Below are 20,266 nucleotides of genomic sequence, written 5' to 3' on the forward strand. Positions count from 1 at the left end.
TAATGTGGCCCCATGGAGCAAGAGAATTTCATAAGCATTTTATACTTTTAAATATATATTTAAAATTTCACAGTGTTCGAAATGTCAATACATTTAATATGTAAGTGTATATAATCAGGCCAATCTAAAAGAAGAGGTTTTCCAAAAACAATTGTTCTGGACTCCTGAAACAGTAGTATATTAAAAATGAAGGCGAGCCCTAGCCGGTTTGGCTCAGTGGATAGAGCATCGGCCTGCAGACTGAAAAGTCCCAGGTTCGATTTCGGTCAAGGGCATGTACCTTGGTTGTGGGCACATCCCCTGTGAGGGGTGTGCAGGAGGCAGCTGATCAATGTTTCTCTCTCATTGATGTTTCTAACTCTCTATTCCTCTCCCTTCCTCTCTAAAAAATCAATAAAATATATTTTTTTAAAAAATGAAGGCGAGAGGCTAGTTCTAAATCCTAGATCAGCAAACTTCTTCTGTAAAAGGCCAGATAGTAAATATTGTAGGTTTTGTGTGTCATACAGCTTCTGTCGCAACTACTCAACTCTGCTACCACATACATAAATGATAAACAAGTTCCAGCAAATGCCATCTTACAAAAGCAGCTGGGCCCTAGCCGGTTTGGCTCAGTGGATAGAGCGTCGGCCTGCGAACTGAAAGGTCCCAGGTTCGATTCCGGTCAAGGGCACGTGCCTGGGTTGTGGGCTCGATCCTCAGTGGGGGGCTTGCAGGAGGCAGCCGATCAATGATTCTCTCTCATCACTGATGTTTCTATCTCTCTCTCCCTCTTCCTTCCTCTCTGAAATCAATAAAAATATATATTTTTTTAAAAAGCAGGTGGGAAGTCAGATATGCCCCTCAGCCACCATTTGTTGACCCCTGTTCTAGACCAGAAGAGACTAGAGCAGCCTTGGGCAAACTACGGCCCGTGGGCCGGATCCGGCTATTCTATCCGGTTCTCTTGCTCTCCCCTCCGCTCCTTTACTTTGAATTTATATTAGTTCACACAAACACTCCATCCATGCTTTTGTTCCGGCCCTCCGGTCCAGTTTAAGAACCCATTGTGGCCCTCGAGTCAAAAAGTTTGCCCACCCCTGGACTAGAGAGACACAGCAACTGAAAGCAGCTTAGGAGTCTGGATCGGAGCCACCGTGGAGAATCAAAAGGCTATGAAATATATTCTTGGGCCACTAAGGGAAATTTAAGTGCATGCATACTGGGTGCCAGATGATCTTATGGAATTATTGTTAATTTTCTTAAGGAATGGTGAAGAATTCTACAAGGAGCTGGTGGAGATCAACATTTAGTCTTGTGCATTCACTTCATAGATGGCCTAGATGCCAAAAATTAAGCTATTTGTTCTGAAACCATCTCCAAAGTATAAAGAAATTGCAGAACATGAATTGTGATATTTCTCCCCATTTATGTGTGGCTGCAGGTCTCTGTTCTCAGCCATGGGTTACTCTGCCCCTTGGGAGTCATTGATAATATTAGGAGGCATTTTTGGTTGTCACTACCAGGGTGAGGTGCTGCTGACATCTAGTTGGTAGAGGCTAGGAATGCTGCTAAACATCCTACAAACTACAGGACAGCACCCCACAACAAAGCACCCCATATGATCTGGCCAAAACGTTAGAAACCCTGTCATGGATTAATTGAAGAAATCTTTGACCTGGATGTAAAGACAGAAGACTTGGATTCAAGTCCGGCCCTGCCACTTAAAGGTGAGTAACCTGGACAAGTTATTTGACCTTTCTTGAGCCTTGGTCTCCTCATCTGTAAAATGGATATGTGGTCCCCCCTTTGCTTATTTCACAGGGCTGCGACAGACTCCTCTGAGAGAATGAATGGGCATGAAAGGCCTCTGTATACAGCAGTGGTATATACCACTATGTGAGGCCTGAGGACAGAAGCAGTGGAAAGATGCTTTGTCATTTTTATGACGATTAGGAGGCCAGGACATTAGTGCCTACACAGAAAAGTATTATCAAGTTGCAGCAGAATCACTTGGAGGTTAAAACACAGACTCCTGAGCCCCACCCCCAGAGTTCCTAATTCAGTGTTCAGGGGTGAACCCATAATTTGGATTTCTCACAGTTCCCGGTGGGTGATGCTGATAATGCTGCTCCCAACACCTAATTTTGAGAACTATGGTCTTGAGATCCAAACTTTCCTTCTATCAACAGAGGGTAGCAGAGAGCAGCAAATATGCAGTCCGTAACCAAGGAAGAAAGTCAGAGGCTTGATGAAATCCTCATGGAGCCCCCCAACATTTCAATCTAACAAATAGCGGAAGAGAGAGCTGAAATCATGAATTATTTATTTTTATTTATTTATTTATTTTTAAATATATATTTTATTGATTTTTTACAGAGAGGAAGGGAGAGGGATAGAGAGTTAGAAACATCGATCAGCTGCCTCCTGCACACCCCCCACCGGGGACGTGCCTGCAACCAAGGTACATGCCCTTGACCAGAATCGAACCCGGGACCCCCCAGTCCGCAGGCCGATGCCCTATCCATTGAGCCAAACCAGTTAGGGCTGAAATCATGAATTATTTAGATTCATATTCTCTATGTGACCTTGGCAACTACTCATTTAACTTCTGCTGAATGGCTATCTATAAAATGGGGGAGTGATGATTAATGTTTGCTGAGAAGTAGAACTTCCCATGAAAATTGAAATGTGTAGGTAATAAATTATTCTGGGAATTTCTTATTCTTAGGACTTTTTATAAATGTCTGCATTTTAAACACTTCTGACTCACTCATAACATTAGTTGCCCTCATTGAATTTTCAATTGTTTAACAGTGTAGAGGCAGTTCTCCCTCTCTCTCTCTCTCTCTCTCTCTTTTCTTTTTTTTAAAATATATTTTATTGATATTTTACAGAGAAGAAGGGAGAGGGATAGAGAGCTAGAAACATCGATGAGAGAGAAACATCGATCAGCTACCTCCTGCACACCTCCCACTGGGGACGTGCCCGCAACCAAGGTACATGCCCCCGACCGTAATCGAACCTGGGACCCTTCAGTCCACAGGCCGACGCTCCATCCACTGAGCCAAACCGGTTTCGGCACTCTCTCTTTTCTTTTAAAGTCTACAAATAGACCATTAAGTAATCATACTTAGTGGCCTCTTTTTTAAAATATATTTTTATTGGTTTCAGAGAGGAAGGGAGAGGAAAGGAGAGATAGAAACCTCAATGATGAGAGATAATTATTGATTGGCTGCCTCCTGCATGCCCCTCATTAGGGATTGAGCCCGCAACCCAGGTCTGTGCCCCAACCGGGAATCAAACAGAGGAGACCTCCTGATTCATAGTTCAACCACTGGGCCACACTGGCAGGGCTAGAGGCAGTACTCTCAATTCATTCATTGCATCCGGAATGTATAATAATTCCAAAAGTTAGTGGCAAGCTAAGGATAGATTGTTGGAAGCCACCCATTGTCTTCACTAGCAGAGAGGTGTGGACAAGGAACCCGGAAGGCTGGTCAACCTTGAAGCTCTGAAAGGTCAGAACCAACCACCCACTGTTTGGTTGAGACAATGGTAGCTAAAGCTACCTTTTAGTTTTATGTAAATCCTTGCTGATTGGCTATTATTGGAATTGCCTGCCTAAGGGCTATGGGTGTATCCCATAGTCTTAATAAAAGGGATAGCAAGGCCAGAGCGGGCTGGAGTCCTTCCCCTTGAGTTGGGCTCCTGCCTGGCCCCCAATATTCCCAAATTAATATTTTCTAGTCTCTCATTTGCATGCGGCCTCCTCCAGAGCCCGAACCCTGAACCTGAACCCTGAACCATGCGGGACGTGCAGGAGACACTCGCAATAGATGAAAAGATAGTCATCCAGGGGTGACTACCTTCTGATGGGGCTCCTGGTTGGGGAAACATCCTTTAAGAATTTTTTTTAAACAATGGTCTCACAGCTGCTGGAACTGGTACCCTAAAAATTCAGAGGTCAGTTCCTGGGACTCACCTCTTGCAGACTGATTTTCATCCTTCAACCATCCTTGACTGAGCACCAGGATGGCCCAGGCTCTGGTCTGGAGAGGACACAACCAATGAACAAGAGAAAAGGACTCTGCTTGGAGCTTGGGTTCCAGATGTTAGTGCAGTGACAGCACCAACCTCTGGCCTGCAGCCCCATCCTGGCCAACCCCACTGACCTCAGCCTCATCTGCAGAAGCAATTCCTCTGCTATTTGTAACTGAACCGCCATCCCTTTTGTCCTTGAAATTCTGGAATAAAATTTGCTTTGGAGAGCTTCCATAGGCTTTGGGAGAATTTGGGTGCCTTAATGGTATTTTAGTATTTAACCAATTTTAATTCCCTGTATAATTTTCCCATAGATATCATCATGTCACCTCACTAAACAAAATTTCTCTCAAATTTACAATGCAGCTCTCACTGTAAATTGCATTGAACAGGTTTTAATGATGAAAATTAAATATTAAGACTTTAGCTTAGTGAGTCCTTAATTTTAAGGTGTTTATTAGAATAAATTCCTTTAGTATATTTTTTATATTAAAAAAGATTAACTGCTAATGAGAATGTGGCAGAAAGATTTTGTGGCTGTGGATAGTTTAAAATTTTTGTTTTTGGAATTGAGTCGAGGAGGTAGTTAGGACTTAAGCCAGCCATCTTCCCTTTAAGCACTGGAATCTCCTCATCTATAAAATGGAGGAAAGGAGAAGAGGGAAACTAGACTGGAAGAACTCTAAAGTCTCTTTGAGTTCTAATACTTGTGCAAAATGGGGAGGATATTCCCCAATTTCCTTACAGTGATGTCGGGAGGACTGTACCCTAAATTCATAGTTGGAAGTACAGTTTATCACCCAGATCTGGCTCTGCCTGTTCTTCTATGCTCTACTAGCAAAAGTTGGCATAGCTATTATAACAAAAGGGTAATATGCTAATTGTACTGGACGAAGCTGAGGCTGCGAGGGAAGCCCGGGTCCCAGGTGCTAGAGGGAAGCCAGTGCCAGCAACCAGGGGAAGGAAGGCCTACTCTTGCATGAATTTCATGCATCAGGCCTCTAGTCTATATATATATGGCTAAGCGACCATCCGACCGGCTGCTATGGCATGCAATGACCACCAGGGGGCAGATGCTCAATGCAGGACTGCTGAGCTGTGGTGACTTGGCAGCGGCGGTTCTCAGGTGACGCACCCTGGAACCAGAGAGAAGGGAGCCTAATTCCGGGGTGCATCACCCGAGAACTGCCCTCTCGCAATCTGGGACCCCTCGGGGGATGTCAGAGAGCCAGTTTTGGCCCAATCCCCGCAGGCCAGGCTGAGGGACCCCACCTGCTGGAGGGACCCTGCTCACTCCACAGATGCCTTTCGAGCCCCGGCGCTGCCCCAGGTGCGGCCAGCTGTGGAGAGACCGCAGGAGGTTGGCTCCAGGGCATGTGCGGCTGTCTTGCCCAGTCCCGCCCCTCCAGCCACCTTCTAATTAATTTCCTTTTAATGTGTACGAATCTGTGCACTGGGGCACTAGTATATACATAAATTGATTTTTTTAAAGAGAGAGGGAGAGAGAGAGAAACATCAATCTGAGAGCACAACAGTGATCAGCTGCTTCCTGCATGCCCCCACACTGGCCAGGGCTATTATTATTATTATTATTATTATTATTATTATTGTTGTTGGCACTATTACAGATATTTCCCCCACCCCCCCTCTCCCCGACCCCCCACATTTGCCCACCTCCACCCAGCCCCCGTCCTGTCCCCCTCTGGCCTTCACCACACTGTTATCTGTGTCCATGGGCTATGCATATATGTTCTTTGGCTTCTCTCTTCACCTTCTCTCATTCTGTCCCCTCCCTACACTTTCTCTCTTCTGACAGCTGTCAGTCTGTTTCATGTATCCATGCCTCTGGTTCTATTTTGTTCATCAGTTCATTGTGTTCATTAGATTCCACATATAAGCGAAATCATATAGTGTATGCCTTTCTTTGACTGGCTTATTTCATTTAGCATAATAATCTCTAGGACCATTCATGCTTTCACAAAAGGTAAGATTTTCTTCTTTTTGGCAGTTGCTTAGTATTCCATCGTGTAAATGTACTTCAACTTTTTTATCCACTCATCTACTGATGGGCCCTTGGGCTGTTTCCAGATCTGGTAAATGGATAAACTTCTATGAACGTAGGGGTGCGTATATTCTTTCTGTTGGTGTTTTGGGATCAGAGAAACCATTCTTGCTGTGGTCACCTAGCAGAGGGGAGAAGACCCAGTGTGAAAGCAAAAGCAAAGCAGAGTTCAAGTCATTTATATCTTCAACAAGGGAAAGGCCTTCGTGTGGGTTCTTCGGGACGCTGAAAGCACGTTTTGTGGAATGTTTGCCTATGCAGCCTAGAGCCTGAACTTTTCAGGAGAAAGAAAGTGGAGGCAGGGAGGTGTCTCTGATTTGCCCATTAGGATGTGTCATCATAGCTGTTGCTGCTATACATTTTTGCAATGTGTCTCAAGAGAACCATTTGGATCTTAACTTGATCATAACCATGTTATTTCAGAACCCTAAAGAGAACAATGGGAGCAAAAAGAAGGAAGCAAAATCCCCAGTGTGGTTCAAGTCAGGAATTACTTCTGGTATTTCATTGATGCACAAGAACAATGGGCAGAGCTGGCTTAAAACCTTCCACCAAAGAAGTTACAGGCACCGGGTGTGACTACCCACCATGACCTGCCCAGTTAAGAATTTATGATCAGATCACCCTGTGAGGTTGCTTTCCTTAGAACTCCTTTTTTCTTCCACATTTTCAAAAATAATTTGAAGCAATTGTAAATATTTGGGGGTAGTACCCACAGGTGCTTATATTAGTTTTCTGTAGTTTTTAGTTTCCCCTAAATTAGTGCTTGGAGTTATTCCTTCAAAAGAAATTAAATAATGTATCAAGCATTTGGGGAACCTACTATGTGCTTGGCACTGTTCCAGGCATTTGGAATATTTGTCCCTTTCTACTGGCCTCTTCCTCTCAGAAGTCACCAGGCCTAGAGTTCAGAAACAGCATCTGGTTCCAGTATTGCCACAGGAAAGTCACTTTTCCTCCCAGGATCTCTCAACTCTCAAATCCCATGATTTAATACTGTAACCGCACCTCGGCATTCCTTATGCTCACAGAGGTGGACCCCACAGTGCAATCCATTGGCATAAAAAGTCCATATGGAGAGTGTACATACCTAAACGGCTGACCTACTAAAAACGTTTTCCAAATGGTCCTTTACATCTCTGCCTCCCACCCCAGCCCAGTCCAGGATACAGACTTTCCTCAGGGGATTTCCAATTTGCAAGGAAATCTTGATGATTTTTGGTAATGAGCGATGAGTGTAAAATTATATGTCCTAATTCCGGTCTAATCAACAGCAGCAACATCTGTTCATTCACTACCAGCTGTTTTAGGCGCCGTGGAGAGGACAGTTAAAATAAAAATTCCTGCCTTCATGAGGTTTACAGTCAGAAGGCAAGGACGGCGTTGCGCGTCCCTAGGGCACAGCAGGGTGGGCAATTACTAGTCCTCCGAGTCAGTTCATCCCGGCCGCTGCCATTTCCCCCCGACTCCGCCCACCGCCCCGCCTTCGGGCTCTGGCCCCGCCCGCGCTCTTGACGTCAAATACCCAGGCCGCGCCGCATTGACATAGCCAATCGGAGGCCGCAGAAACTGCTGGGGCTCCCTTAAGCCCCGCCCCGTGAGTCGACGCGCGGCGACCGCGATGGGGCCCGGAGGGTGCGCGGCTCGGCGGGTTTGGACGCTGCTGGGCCTCAGGGCCCTTTCCCCGAGAGCGGGGCCGGTGGCGGGCGCTGGGGCCCGGCTGCGGTTGCCGGCCCCGGGGCGGCTTCCTGCGGGACCAGCGCTCGGCCGGGTCTGCCTGACCCCCGACCGTGCGCGCGGCCTGCACGGCGGGCCCGGCCTGGAGGAGCGGACCGAGTGGGCAGCCGGCGTGGAGGAGGCAGCCGGCGAGGGGCGCCGGGAGTCAGACGCCGCAGGTACGGGCGTGGGGGAGGGAGGCGGCCCCCTGCGGCAGCGGGAAGCGGGTCCCGGCTGAGGAGTCGCTGAGGAACCCTTGGAGTCACACACTCCCACGGATCCAGAGTTGGAAGGGACTTGCAGGGCTGGTGGCGCCAACTTTGCCATTTCACAGTGGAGAAACTGAGGCGCAGGGACGACTCCACACCCCAGGTGTCCTTGGCATCACAACCTCAGCCCCTCGCCCCCTTTCACACTCTTCCTAGGGTCCGGAGACATGGCCTCGTCCGCTAGTGTTGGGGCGTGAGATCCTGAGGAGGAGCCAGGGGCTGGCCTAGGGTGTAAGAAGCGCTGGTGGGAGACGGGCTAATGAAGGCCCTCTACCCACGGGAGGTTTTTAGAAACTTGAGAGGTGGCAGTGGAGCACATCTGCGAAAGGCTAGTGGCTAGGCAGCCGTGGGCAAACTACGGCCCGCGGGCCGGATCCGGCTGTTCTATCCGGTTACCTTGCTCTCCCCTCCGCTCCTTTACTTTGAATTTATATTAGTTCACACAAACACTCCATCCATGCTTTTGTTCCGGCCCTCCGGTCCAGTTTAAGAACCCATTGTGGCCCTCGAGTCAAAAAGTTTGCCCACCCCTGGTAGGGGGAGGTGTTGGTGAGCTAGCCGCGGGTCCTCGGCAGTCCGTTGTGGAACATAAGGGAGTTCGTAAATTTACAGGCTCTAATGCTCCAAGGTAAAGAACAGAATATCTAAATCTCTGCAGGAAAAAAAAAAAAAGAGAGCGAGATTTTCACAGAGAACAGTTGTTAGATAACCCAAGTGGCTTTATAAGAAAAACTTGAGGGTTCAAAATAAGAGTTGTTTTAAAATGTTCAGCTCTCTCCTTGTTTGATTTGAGGCCACACACTTACTCTGTGAGGCCGGAGTTTCTTCATCTCAGATGAAGGTTGTGGACCAGATAACAAGAGCCCTTCCAGCTCACGATTTTAGTTCCGTGACCCTTTATGTGTGGTATTCAGTTTGCTATGCCCCAGGCTGTCACCACCTCCCCAACGTGTGCTGTTTTCCTTTCTTTCCACACCAGTTGTGTCTGAGGTTTATTGCTCGTTTCCTCTAGTACTAGTAACTGAAAGGCCTTTGTGGCTGGTGTGTGGTTCTGTTTGCACACGTAATAGCAAAGGATGTGTGGTGGCTCCGTGTGACCTGAGCACCCTTCCTGCAAAAGCAGAGCCACGCTGTATGAAACCCCTGCCCGCGTTCCGAGTCCGGGGCCTGGGCCCTGCCGTCTTTGAAAACATTTTAGACCTCAGTGCCTGCGGGGATGCCTGTGGCTCTGGGCGCATCCCGTATTTGACTCCACCTGAGCCACCTGACACGAGCAAAACTTTGTGCATTTCAGATCATACAGGTTCCAAGTTTGACATTGATATGTTGGTTTCGCTCCTGAGGCAAGAAAATGCAAGAGACATTTGTGTGATCCAGGTTCCTCCAGAAATGAAATACACAGATTACTTTGTGATTGGTAGTGGAACTTCCACCCGACACTTACATGCCATGGCCTACTACATCGTGAAAATGGTAGGATGCTTTCTTTCTTTTCCCTTTGGAGCCCTGCACTGAATGAAACAGTGTCAGTTCGTTAGGCCGAGGAGAAACACGAGAAAAGTAAATCTGCCAATGAGATTATAGAAGCCCACATTTTCAGAATTTGCATGAGTGTTTTATGTGCTTTGATAGTGAAAATTATGGGGGAGGGACAGGCGCAGGCTGGAAGAGGGTTAATGGGGGGAAAAGGAGGACCTATGTAATACTTTCAACAGTAAAGATTTTTTTAAAAAAGGAAATTATGGGGACAAATATCCAACCCTCGTGAATCAGGGTATTTCTAATTCTTGTCTTTTAAAAAATACTAAAAAATAACCTGAGACAGACGAGAGACAGTATAACCCAGAGGGATTTCTAGAGCAGCACTGTCTGATATGGTAGCCATTAGGCACATGTGGCTATCTAATTATAAATTAAAATTTAAAATTCAGTTCTTCATTTGTACTAGGCCAAGTTTTAGGTGCTCAGTAGCCACATGTGACTAATGGCTACCATGTTGGATAGTACAATAAAACATTTCTATAATTGCAAAAGGTTCTATAGGAAGGACAGTGCTGACCTACAGTTAACTCAAATGTTTGAGCATGTCCTGTGTTCCCGAGTACTGTCCTGGGTATTGGGAAGGTAAAATGAAGAAGATTTAGTCCTTACCCTCTGAATTCACAGTTGAAGAAAGGGAAGGCAGTTCATTTTCCAGCTGTACTGACTATAAATCAGAATGAGGAAGAAAATGTACTTGGCAGCCTTTATCTGATTCTGACACTTTACAGGGAAACATACCTCTCTGACCTTGTTGAAAATTGGACAGTTAAGAACAAAAGAATAGCTGGGATTGCCTAGAGAAGGGTGGTAAAATAAGAAGGGGGCCTTGGAAAACAGAGCCTTGGTGCCTGTACACATTAAACAATAACTTCCCATTCTCCCTTCCCCCAGCCCCCTGCAACCACCATTCCGCTTTGTCTCTATAAATTTGACTACTCTAAGCACCTCATATGAGTGGAATAATACCCAACTTGTTTTTTTGTTTGTGTTTTTTGTGGCTGGCTTATACCACTTAGCATGATGTTTTCAAGGTTCATCCATGTTGTAGCATGTGTCATATTTTATTGTATGTACAACCAGATTTTATCTGTTCATCCAGTGATGGACATTTGGGTTGCTTCCCCCTTTGGGCTATTATGAATAATGCTGCTATAAACATGAGTGTAGAAATACCTGTTCATGTCCCAGCTTTTTAAAAAATTTATTTTTTAATTATAGTTGATATATAATATATAAGTTTCAGGTATATAATATAGTGATTAAACATTTATATATCTTAAGTAATGATTACCATGATAAGTCTAGCACCCTTCTGGCACCATACATAATTATTACAATATTATTGACTATACTAGAGGTCCTATGCATGAAATTCGTGCACTGGGGAAGGGGGGTTGGTGTCCCTCAGCCCAGCCTGCACCCTCTCCAATCTGGGACCTCTTGGGGGATGTCCCAACTGGCAGTCTGACATCCCTCTCACAATCCAGGACTGCTGGCTCCCAACCGCTCGCCTGCCTGCCAGCCTGATCACCCCTTAACCACTCTTCTGCCAGCCTGATCGATGCCTAACTGCTCCCCTGCCGGCCCAATCTCCCCTGGCGGCCCGGTAACCCCCAACTGCCCTCCCCTGCAGGCCCAGTCCCCCCCAACTGCCCTCCCCTGCAGGCCCAGTCCCCCCAACTGCCCTCCCCTGCAGGCCCAGTCCCCCCAACTGCCCTCCCCTGCCAGCCCCGTCACCCCCAACTGCTCTCCCCTGCCTAGTCTGCATTACATTTTCTCCACATCCTTGCCAGCACTTATTGTTTGTTGATTTCTTTATGATAGCCATTCTGACAGGTGTGAGGTGCTATCTCATTGTGGTTTTAATTTGCATTTCTTTGATGATATGTGACTTTGAGTGGTTTTTCATATATCTCTTGGCCATTTGTATGTCCTCTTTGGAGAAATGTCTGTTCAGGTCTTCTGTCCATTTTTAAATTGGATTGTTTGTCTTCCTTTTGTTGAGTTATATGAGTACTTTATATATTTTGGTTATTAACCCCTTAGCAAATGTATCAATGGCAAATATATTCTCCCATACAGTAGGATTTCCTTTTCATTTTGATGGTGGTTTATTTTGAGCAGAAGCTTTTATTTTGATGTCCCATTTGTTTATTTTCTCCTTAGTTTCCTTTGCCCTAGGACAGTGGTCGGCAAACTCATTAGTTAACAGAGCCAAATATCAACAGTACAACGATTGAAATTTCTTTTGAGAGCCAAATTTTTTAAACTTAAACTTTTTTTTTCTTTTTTTAAAATATATTTTATTGATTTTTTACAGAGAGGAAGGGAGAGGGATAGAGTCAGAAACATCGATGAGAGAGAGACATCGGTCAGCCGCCTCCTGCACACCCCCTACTGGGGATGTGCCTGCAACCAAGGTACATACCCTTGACCGGAATCAAACCCGGGAACCCTTCAGTCCGCAGGCCGACGCTCTATCCACTGAGCCAAACCGGTTAGGGCTAAACTTAAACTTCTTTTAACACCACTTCTTCAAAATAGACTCGGCCAGGCCATGGTATTTTGTGGAAGAGCCACACTCAAGGGGCCAAAGAGCTGCATGTGGCTCCCGAGCCACAGTTTGCCGACCACGGCCCTAGGATATGTATCCATAAACATATTGCTACATGAGATGTCTGAGATTTTACTTCCTACGTTCTCCTTTAAGATTTTTATGGTTTCATGCCTTACATTTAAGTCTTTCATCCACCTTGAGTTTATTCTTGTGTATGGTATAAGTGGGTGGTCTAGTTTCATCTTTTTGCGTGTGTCTGTCCAGTTTTCCCAGCACCATTTGTTGAAGAGACTGTCTTTAATCCATTGTATGTTCTTGCCTCCTTTGTCAAATATTAATTGACTGTAATGGTGTGGGTCAATTTCTGGGGTCTCTGTTCTGATTCTTTGGTCTATATGCCTGTTCTTGTGCCAATACCAGGCTGTTTTGGTTATAATGGCTTTGCAGTATAGTTAGATATCTGGTATTGTGATTCCTCCCATTTCATTCTTCTTTCTCGAGATTACTGCAGTTATTCAGGTTCTTTTATGGTTCCATATAAATTTTTGGAGTATTTGTTCTAGCTCTGTGAAGTATGCCATTGTCCATGTCCTTTTTAATGCTGTTGAAGTAAATTCTCATTAAGTTCATTAAGCATCCTTATAACCAGTGTTTTGAACTCTGCATCTAGTAGATTGTTCCCATTTTGTTTAGTTTTTTTTCTGGAGTTTAGTTCTCTTCTTTCATTTGGGTCATATTTCTTTGTCTCCTCATTTTGGCAGCCTCCCTGTGTTTGTTTCTGTGTATTAGGTGGAGCTGCTGCATCTCCCGGGCTTGGTAGAGTAGCCTTAAATAGTAGGTTTTTTTGTAGGATCCAGTGGCACAGCCTCCCTGATCACCCAAGATGTGCCCTCAAAATACGCACCCCCCCTACTCCCAATGTGGGCTGTGTATACCCTCCTCTTCTAGTTGAGCCTTGATTGCTGTTGACATGTCAGTGGGAGGGATTTACCCCCAGGCCAATTGGCTATAAGGACTGTGCAACCATGTACTACTGACCACTGTGGAAGATCAGCTGTGCAGGGGCTCATGCCACAGAGCAGGACTTAATTTAGCAGGGCTCTGATGTCTGCTGAGTTCACCCCTTGAGTGTGTTGCTTGTGGAAGTGGTTGGGTGGTGCTTTGTGGTCTGAAACTGTCCATTGGGTGCACTAGCTCTGGAGGTAGTGGGGCACACGGTTGTGTGGGGCTGATCCTGTGGAGCAGGAGTTGTTTTAGTGGCACTCTGGTACCAGCTGAGGCCAGCACTGGCTGTGTAGGGTCTGGAGCCTCTTGGGAGAGGGTGTAATGTGAGCCAAAGCCAGCCACCACTTGTGCCAGGCTTGTGGCCACCTGGTAGGAATACAACACAAGCCAAGGTGGTTGGTTGCCACTTGTGCTAGGCTTACGGGTTTTGGGGAGACACTGCAGTGCAAGGCGAGGCAGCCACAACTTGTGCTGAGCTTAGGGATATTTGGGACAGATTATAGTGTAAAGTGAGCGATTATATACAGCTGAGCTCGAGGGTGTTTGGGAGAGATTGCAGTGCACATTGAGGCTAGCTGCTTGTGTGGAGGGTCTGGAGACTGTGGAAGAGAGTCCAGCCAGGAGAGCAGGTTGGGTGGGGCAGGATCTCAGGGAAATGCCAGGGCCAGGTGAATGGAGAGAGACAGATTTTGCCAATTAAGTGGGAGGAGAACTCAACAAAGGAACAGTGGCACCTGCCAGGTCTTTTGTCCCTGAGAGTTTCCATGATCCCTGCCTCTCCAGCCCTCACTGTAAAGTTAGTCAATATAATGCCTCCCCAAATGACCCAGGTGCTGTGTCTGCACTGGAGCTTAGAGCAAGTGAGTTTGTGCATGAACTCTAAGAACAGTGTCGTGGTCTCCCGCTGTCCTTTGACTCTCTCAGACGTAATCCCTGCTGGTGTTCGAAGCCAGATGTTATGGGACTCCTCTTACCATCATAGTTGCCCCAGGCTGGGGAGTTCTATGTGAGGCTTGGACCCCTCTCTCATCTCAGGGGCAACCTGAGATCCTCCCATTTATTAATTGCCACACTGTGGGTGTGGGACCTGCCCGCACCATGCCTCTGCCTCTCCTCTCTATCTTGATGTGGCTGCTGCTTTATATCCTTAGTTACAGGAATTCTGTTCAGCTAGTCCTCAGGTGGTTCTCAGTATGATGGTTCTATAATTTAATTTGATTTGTTCATGGGAGTTCAGGATTTATCTACTCTACCATCTTGACTCCATCATGTCCCTGCTTTTAATATCAAAAGTAAAATTGCCAGATCATGGTAATTCTATTTTTAATTTTTTGAGGAACCAGTAAACTCTTTTCCATAGTGGCTACACCACTTTACATTCCCACCAGCAGTTCACAAGGGTTTCAGTTTCTCCACATCTTTGCCAATACTTATTTTCTGGCTTGTAAATAATAGTAATCCTAATGGATGTGAAATGGTACCTTATTGTGGTTTTGATTTGCATAAAGATTAGTGTTGAACATCTTTTCATGTGCTTATTGTCCTATGTATGTCTTTAGAGAAATGCCTGTTCAAGTCATGTGCCCATGTTTTAATTCAGTTGGGAAGTGTAGGAAGTTCTCTCTATATTCTGGATATTAATCTCATATCAAATAAGATTTGCATTATTTTCTCCCATTCTGTAGGTTGCCTTTTTACCCTGTTGATAGTGTCCTTTAATGCACAAAAGTTTTTAATTTTGGTAAAGTCCAGTTTATCTATTTTTGTTGTTGTTGCCTGTGGTGTCATATCCAAATCGTTGCCAGATCCAATGTCACAAAGCTTTTCCATTGTGTTTTCTTCTAAGAATTGTATAGTTTTAGGTCTTATATTTAGGTCTTTGATCCATTTTGAGGTGATTTTTGTACAAGGTGTAAGGTAGGGATCCAACTTCATTCACTTGCATGTAGATATCTAGTTTTACCAGCACCATTTGTTGAAAAAAACTGCCCTTTCCCTACCCTGGCCAGTGTGTTCAGTGGTTAGAGCATCGGCCCATGCACCAAAGGGTCACATGTGTTCAATTCCCAGTCAAGGGCAGGTACCTGGGTTGCAGATTCAATCCCCGAGTGCGGGAGGCAACCAATCAATGTGTCTTTCTCACATCAAAGTTTCTCTCTCTGATATTGATGCTTCGCTCTGTCACTCTCCCTACCCTTCCATTCTAAAAAAAAAATCTATGTAAAAAATATCATCTGGTGTGGATTAACAACAACAAAAACACACACAAAAAACTGTTCTTTCCCCATTGAAGAGATTTGAAACCCTGGTTAAAAATCATTGGACATAAGGGTTCTCTGTCTTACTCCATTGTTCTATATGGCTACCTTGATGCTGGTTTTTTATTTCATTATTGACTTCAGAGACAGAAATATCAATTCGTTGTTCCACTTATTTATGCATTCATTGGTTCTTCCTGTATGTGCCCTAACCCAGGATCGTACCTGCAACCTTAGCGTATGGGGATAGCCCTCCAACCAGTTGAGCTACCTGGCCAGGGCATGTAGTAAGTTTTGAAATCAGGAAGTTTGAGACCTCCAACTGTTTTCTTTCTTGCTCTTTCATTCTTTCTTAACCATTTTAAGTCTTTCAATATATGAAATCAGGGTCTTTCCACTTAATTGGTGTCTTTAATTTCTTTTAGCAACATTTTGTAATTTTCAGTGTATGAGTCTTTGGCTTTTATGGTTAAATTTGTTTCTAAGTATTTATTCTTTTGATTCTAGTGTAAGTGGAATTTTCTTTTTTCAGGTTTCTCATTGTTAGTGTATAGAAACGCAACTGATTTTTGTGATTTTGTTTCCTACAATGTTGCTGAATTCATTTACTAATTCTAATGGTTCTCTTTTTCTTGCTTCTTTAAGGTTTTCTACATATAAGATCATGTGTCTGAAAATAGAGATAACTTTATTTCTTCCTTTCTAATTTGGTTACCTTGCTTTATTTTTTCTTGCTCTAATCGTCTGGCTAGAATACCAATACTGTGTTGAATAGGAGTGAAAGTGGACATTCTTGTCTTGTTTCTAATCTTAGGGAAAAAATGTAGTCTTTCGCCATTGAGTATGACAATAGCTGTGGGCTTTTATTATCATGAGATAGTTTCTTGTTGTATGTATCATGAAAGGATGCTGAATTTTGTCAAGTGCTTTTTTTTGGCATAAATCTGTGATGGTCCTGTGGTTTTGTCCCTCATTTTACTTCAGTGGTTTATTACATTCATTTTCATGTGGAACCATCTTTACATTCCAGGAGTAATCCTACTTGGTTGTGTATATATTTTTCAATATGTTATTGAATTGGTTTGCTGGTATTTTGCTAAGGATTTTTGCCTATTGTTCATCAAGGATTCTGACCTATAGTTTTCTAATAGTCTTTGTCTAGCTTTGATGTCATGGTAATGCTAATCTCATTGAGTGTTCCCTTTTCTTAAATTTTGTTGGAAGTGTTTGAGAAGAATTGGTGTTGGCTTTTTAAAAAATAGTTGGCAGAACTCACCAGTGAAGCTTTCTGGTCCAGGGCTTTTCTTTGTTGGGAGGTTTTTGGTTTTTTTTCCCCCTTTGTTCATAAGCTGATAAAATAGATCCAGAGACATAGAAGCATGGAACAGACTATTGAATCTCAGAGGGAAGGGGGTGGTGGGTGAGTGGGAAGAGATTAACCAAAGAATTTATATGCATATAGGCATAACCCATGGACACAGACATGGGTGTGGTGAAGGCCTAGGGCAGGGGGTGGGTGCAGGCTATAAGGGGTAAATGGGGGGGGGGAGGGACATCTGTAACACTTTCAACAATAATGATTTTTAAAAGTTTTTTGATTACTGATTCAGTCCTGTTTCTGTTATTGAATAGGTCTATTCAGACTTTCTATTTCTTCATAATTCAATCTTGGTAGGTTTTGTTTCTAGGAATGTATTCGTTTCTTGGAGGTTATATAATTTGTTGGTGTGCAATCATTCATAGTAGTCTTCCTTCTCTAAAATTGATAGTAATGTCCCCTGAATTGTTTCCGATTTTAGTTATTTGGGTCTTCTATTTATTTCTGTTAATCCACCTAAAGATTTGCCAATTTTATTGATCTTTTTAAAAAACAAATCTTGGTTTCATTTTATTCTTGCTGATCATTGTTTCCTTCTTTCTGCTAGCTTTGTTTTTCATTTCCTAGTTTTTGTAAGTTTAAGTTTTTGATTTGGGGACTTTTCTCCTATAAGCATTTATAGCTATAAATTTCCATCTTGACAGTGTTTCATTGCATCCTGTAAGTTTTGGAATGTTATGTGTTAATTTGTCTCAACGTATTTTCTCATTTCCCTTGTGATTTGTTCTCTAAGCAATTGGTTTCTTAAAGTGCTAATTTCTACATATTTGTGCATATTTTTAGTTTTTATTCTGATTTCTAGTTTTTCATTGTGACCAGAAAATATACTTTATACAGTTTTTTGTGTTTTTTTTTTTAATTAAGACTTGCAAGGTGGGTGTGACTCAATGGTTAAGCATCCATCCATGAACCAGAGGGTTTGATTCCTGGTCAGGGCATATGCCCAGGTTGCAGGCTCGATCCCCAGCAGAGGGGTGAGCAGGTTGTAGCAGATTGATAATGTTTCTGTCCCTCTCTCTTCCCTGTCTTTAAAAATCAGTTTTAAAATTTATTAAGAGTTGTTTTGTGGCCTTACATGATCTATCCTGGAAAACGTTTCATGTGCTTTTAAAAAGAATATGTATTCTGCTGTTGTTGGGTGCAGTGTTCTTATTTAATGTCATTAAGTCCGATGATTTTGTAGTGTTTTTTTTTCATTGATCTTTTGTCTGGTTGTTCTGTCCATTATTGAAAATGGGGTAGTGAGTCTCCTATATTACATTGCCATCTATTTATTTCTTCAATCCTATCAGTGTTTTATGTGTTTAGGAGCTCTGACTTTTGATACATAGGTTTATAGTTGTTCTGTCATCTTGGTTAGTTGCCCCTTTTATCATTAATGTCCTTCTTTGTGACATTAATATATCTGTTGGGAATAGATGTGGGATGATGAAAGTCCCATTAACATTGCCTCCCCTGAGAATGAAGGGAAGCTAGGATGGACAGAATGGATGATGTAGGTGAGGACCATATATTGATTGAGTTTATGACTCTGTGCACCAGAGGCACTGTGGTAAATGTGTAGGGTGGCCCTATCAGAAGGGTTTGGGGCAGGAGTATTCAGTTAGAGAGGTATAGAAATTGGGAAGGATTTAGGGGGGAACTAATTTTCCTAAGTTATTAATTATGGGGCAAATAGGAATGAGTAAGCTAGGTTCCAAATTAAGACCAAGAAAAAATACCACCAGAACCTCAGTAAGAGGAAAGATTTCCCCCACCCCTTCTCCCTTTAATATATGATCTCTCCTTTTTTCAGTACAAATTCCTAAAAAGTAAAAATGAGCCTCATGTGAAAATTGAAGGGAAGGACACTGATGACTGGCTTTGTGTGGACTTTGGTAAGTTATTTTGACGCATTGAACTATTTTCAGTTGCAGAAGGATTGAGATCAAATTGCTGAGTATTTTTCCATATAAAATTTTCAAAATGTTTTCATTGTAACCCAGGTGATCTTATTCACATGTGAAATGCTCACCTAACCTGGTATGTATGTAATGAGTCAAAGAGGTCAGAAAGATGATAGAGAACAGGATGGGTAACATGGTAGAGATGGGAGAGATCCCTTAGTGGTACTAGAAGGCTTGGGGTATACATAACCACCTTGGCCTTAAATAACTTGGCTGAGGTGAAGGGCACTCCAGACTTAGGACTGGAATTTGAAAAGACCTAACAAATCTGGGTATTAATATATACACAGTCTCAAAGTATTTCCCCATAAGGTACTTACTTCAAAGGGAAAAACAATAACTGTCAAGAACTGTGAGGAGCCTGAGATTTTATCTTACTTATAAGCTAACAGGTCAGCTGGCCAGTTTCTGGGTATTGGTAAAAGACTCAAGGCTATTACTCATAATAGCAGTAGCCAACAGCAGCACTTTTGGAGCAGGTTCCCTAAGCCCCAGCTTCTATAGAGCAACATGGGGCCTGTACACACAGTTCTAAGAGAGGAACCTGATATTACGGTATTTACATCATTTATGATGGGCAGGAAGCAGGTCGCTTTTGCTCTGGTGGAAGACACTTTTTTTGGCAAGGCTACAAGTCAGGGTTTCTCAGCTTTGTCACTTAACATTTGGAGAATTCTTTCTCGAGAAAGCTGACTGGCTAGTCACTTGGATACAATTAACTTGTATATATTGGCATCATGTACATCCTGTGTGGTGCACTGAGACAAAAACACACCAGCATTTCGGTGGTATTTAACTGGATGGGGCCCACAGTTTTCTAACAAGTTTTCAGACAGTGCTCTTCGGTGGTCCACACTTTGAGAACTAGTGAGTTCCTAGAGTTATACTGTGAGTAATAAACTATTAAAGCATAACAGCAAACGAAGTGCTGCTTCTTTGTAACTCTTACCTGTCCTTGATAGGCAGCATGGTGATTCATTTGATGCTTCCGGAGACCAGAGAAATGTATGAACTAGAGAAGTTATGGACCCTGCGTTCTTATGATGACCAGTTAGCTCAGATAGCACCTGAGACATTACCTGAAGACTTCATTCTTGGAATAGAAGATGACCCGTCATCCCTGACTCCAATGGAGTTCAAATGTGAATAAAATACTGGTTTACTCATTTCAGACTGAGTCACTTCTCAAAAATATAGCTCCTAACCCCCACCTAATTGGGTAAGTTATTGTCAAAAACAAGTCTTATCTGACTGGGCATCATGCTAACGGACACCAGGATGTGGAGATTGCAGGTAAAGGAGCTTCAACTGCAGTTTTAATGTCGTCTTTGTTCCTGAGATCCCAGGAGGGTTTCCTGGAGTTATCACTGGTCCCATGTTTCAATTGAACTTTTTGCTTAAGTGTAAGTATTACTATGTAGAGTGGAATAGACAACATTTTAAAAAATAAAGCAAAAACACATAACTAGCCCTATAATTCCAGTTCATATGCAAACAGTATTATCAAGGT

At 43.7% G+C, this 20,266-nt stretch overlaps 1 protein-coding gene across 1 annotated transcript; it reads left to right on the forward strand.

Moving 5' to 3' along the window:
• Nucleotides 1-7,678: 7,678 nt before the first annotated feature.
• Nucleotides 7,679-19,922, forward strand: MALSU1 (mitochondrial assembly of ribosomal large subunit 1). Its single transcript, XM_080664547.1, has 4 exons — nucleotides 7,679-7,980; nucleotides 9,365-9,543; nucleotides 18,606-18,687; nucleotides 19,719-19,922. Exons 1-4 carry the CDS (start codon nucleotides 7,707-7,709, stop codon nucleotides 19,904-19,906), a joined length of 723 nt encoding a protein of 240 aa, XP_080520673.1. The 5' UTR covers nucleotides 7,679-7,706; the 3' UTR covers nucleotides 19,907-19,922.
• The last annotated feature ends 344 nt before the right edge of the window (nucleotides 19,923-20,266 follow it).

Source organism: Plecotus auritus (assembly GCF_963455305.1).
Source record: "Plecotus auritus genome assembly, chromosome: 4".
NCBI lineage: Eukaryota > Metazoa > Chordata > Mammalia > Chiroptera > Vespertilionidae > Plecotus > Plecotus auritus.

Excerpts from the sequence above, each read along its gene's own strand:
- MALSU1 (XM_080664547.1), top strand. The coding sequence starts at position 7,707 with ATGGGGCCCGGAGGGTGCGCGGCTCGGCGGGTTTGGACGCTGCTGGGC. Across the intron at positions 9,544-18,605 it reads CCTACTACATCGTGAAAATG|TACAAATTCCTAAAAAGTAA; the intron begins GTAGGATGCTTT and ends TCCTTTTTTCAG. Across the intron at positions 18,688-19,718 it reads CTGGCTTTGTGTGGACTTTG|GCAGCATGGTGATTCATTTG; the intron begins GTAAGTTATTTT and ends TGTCCTTGATAG.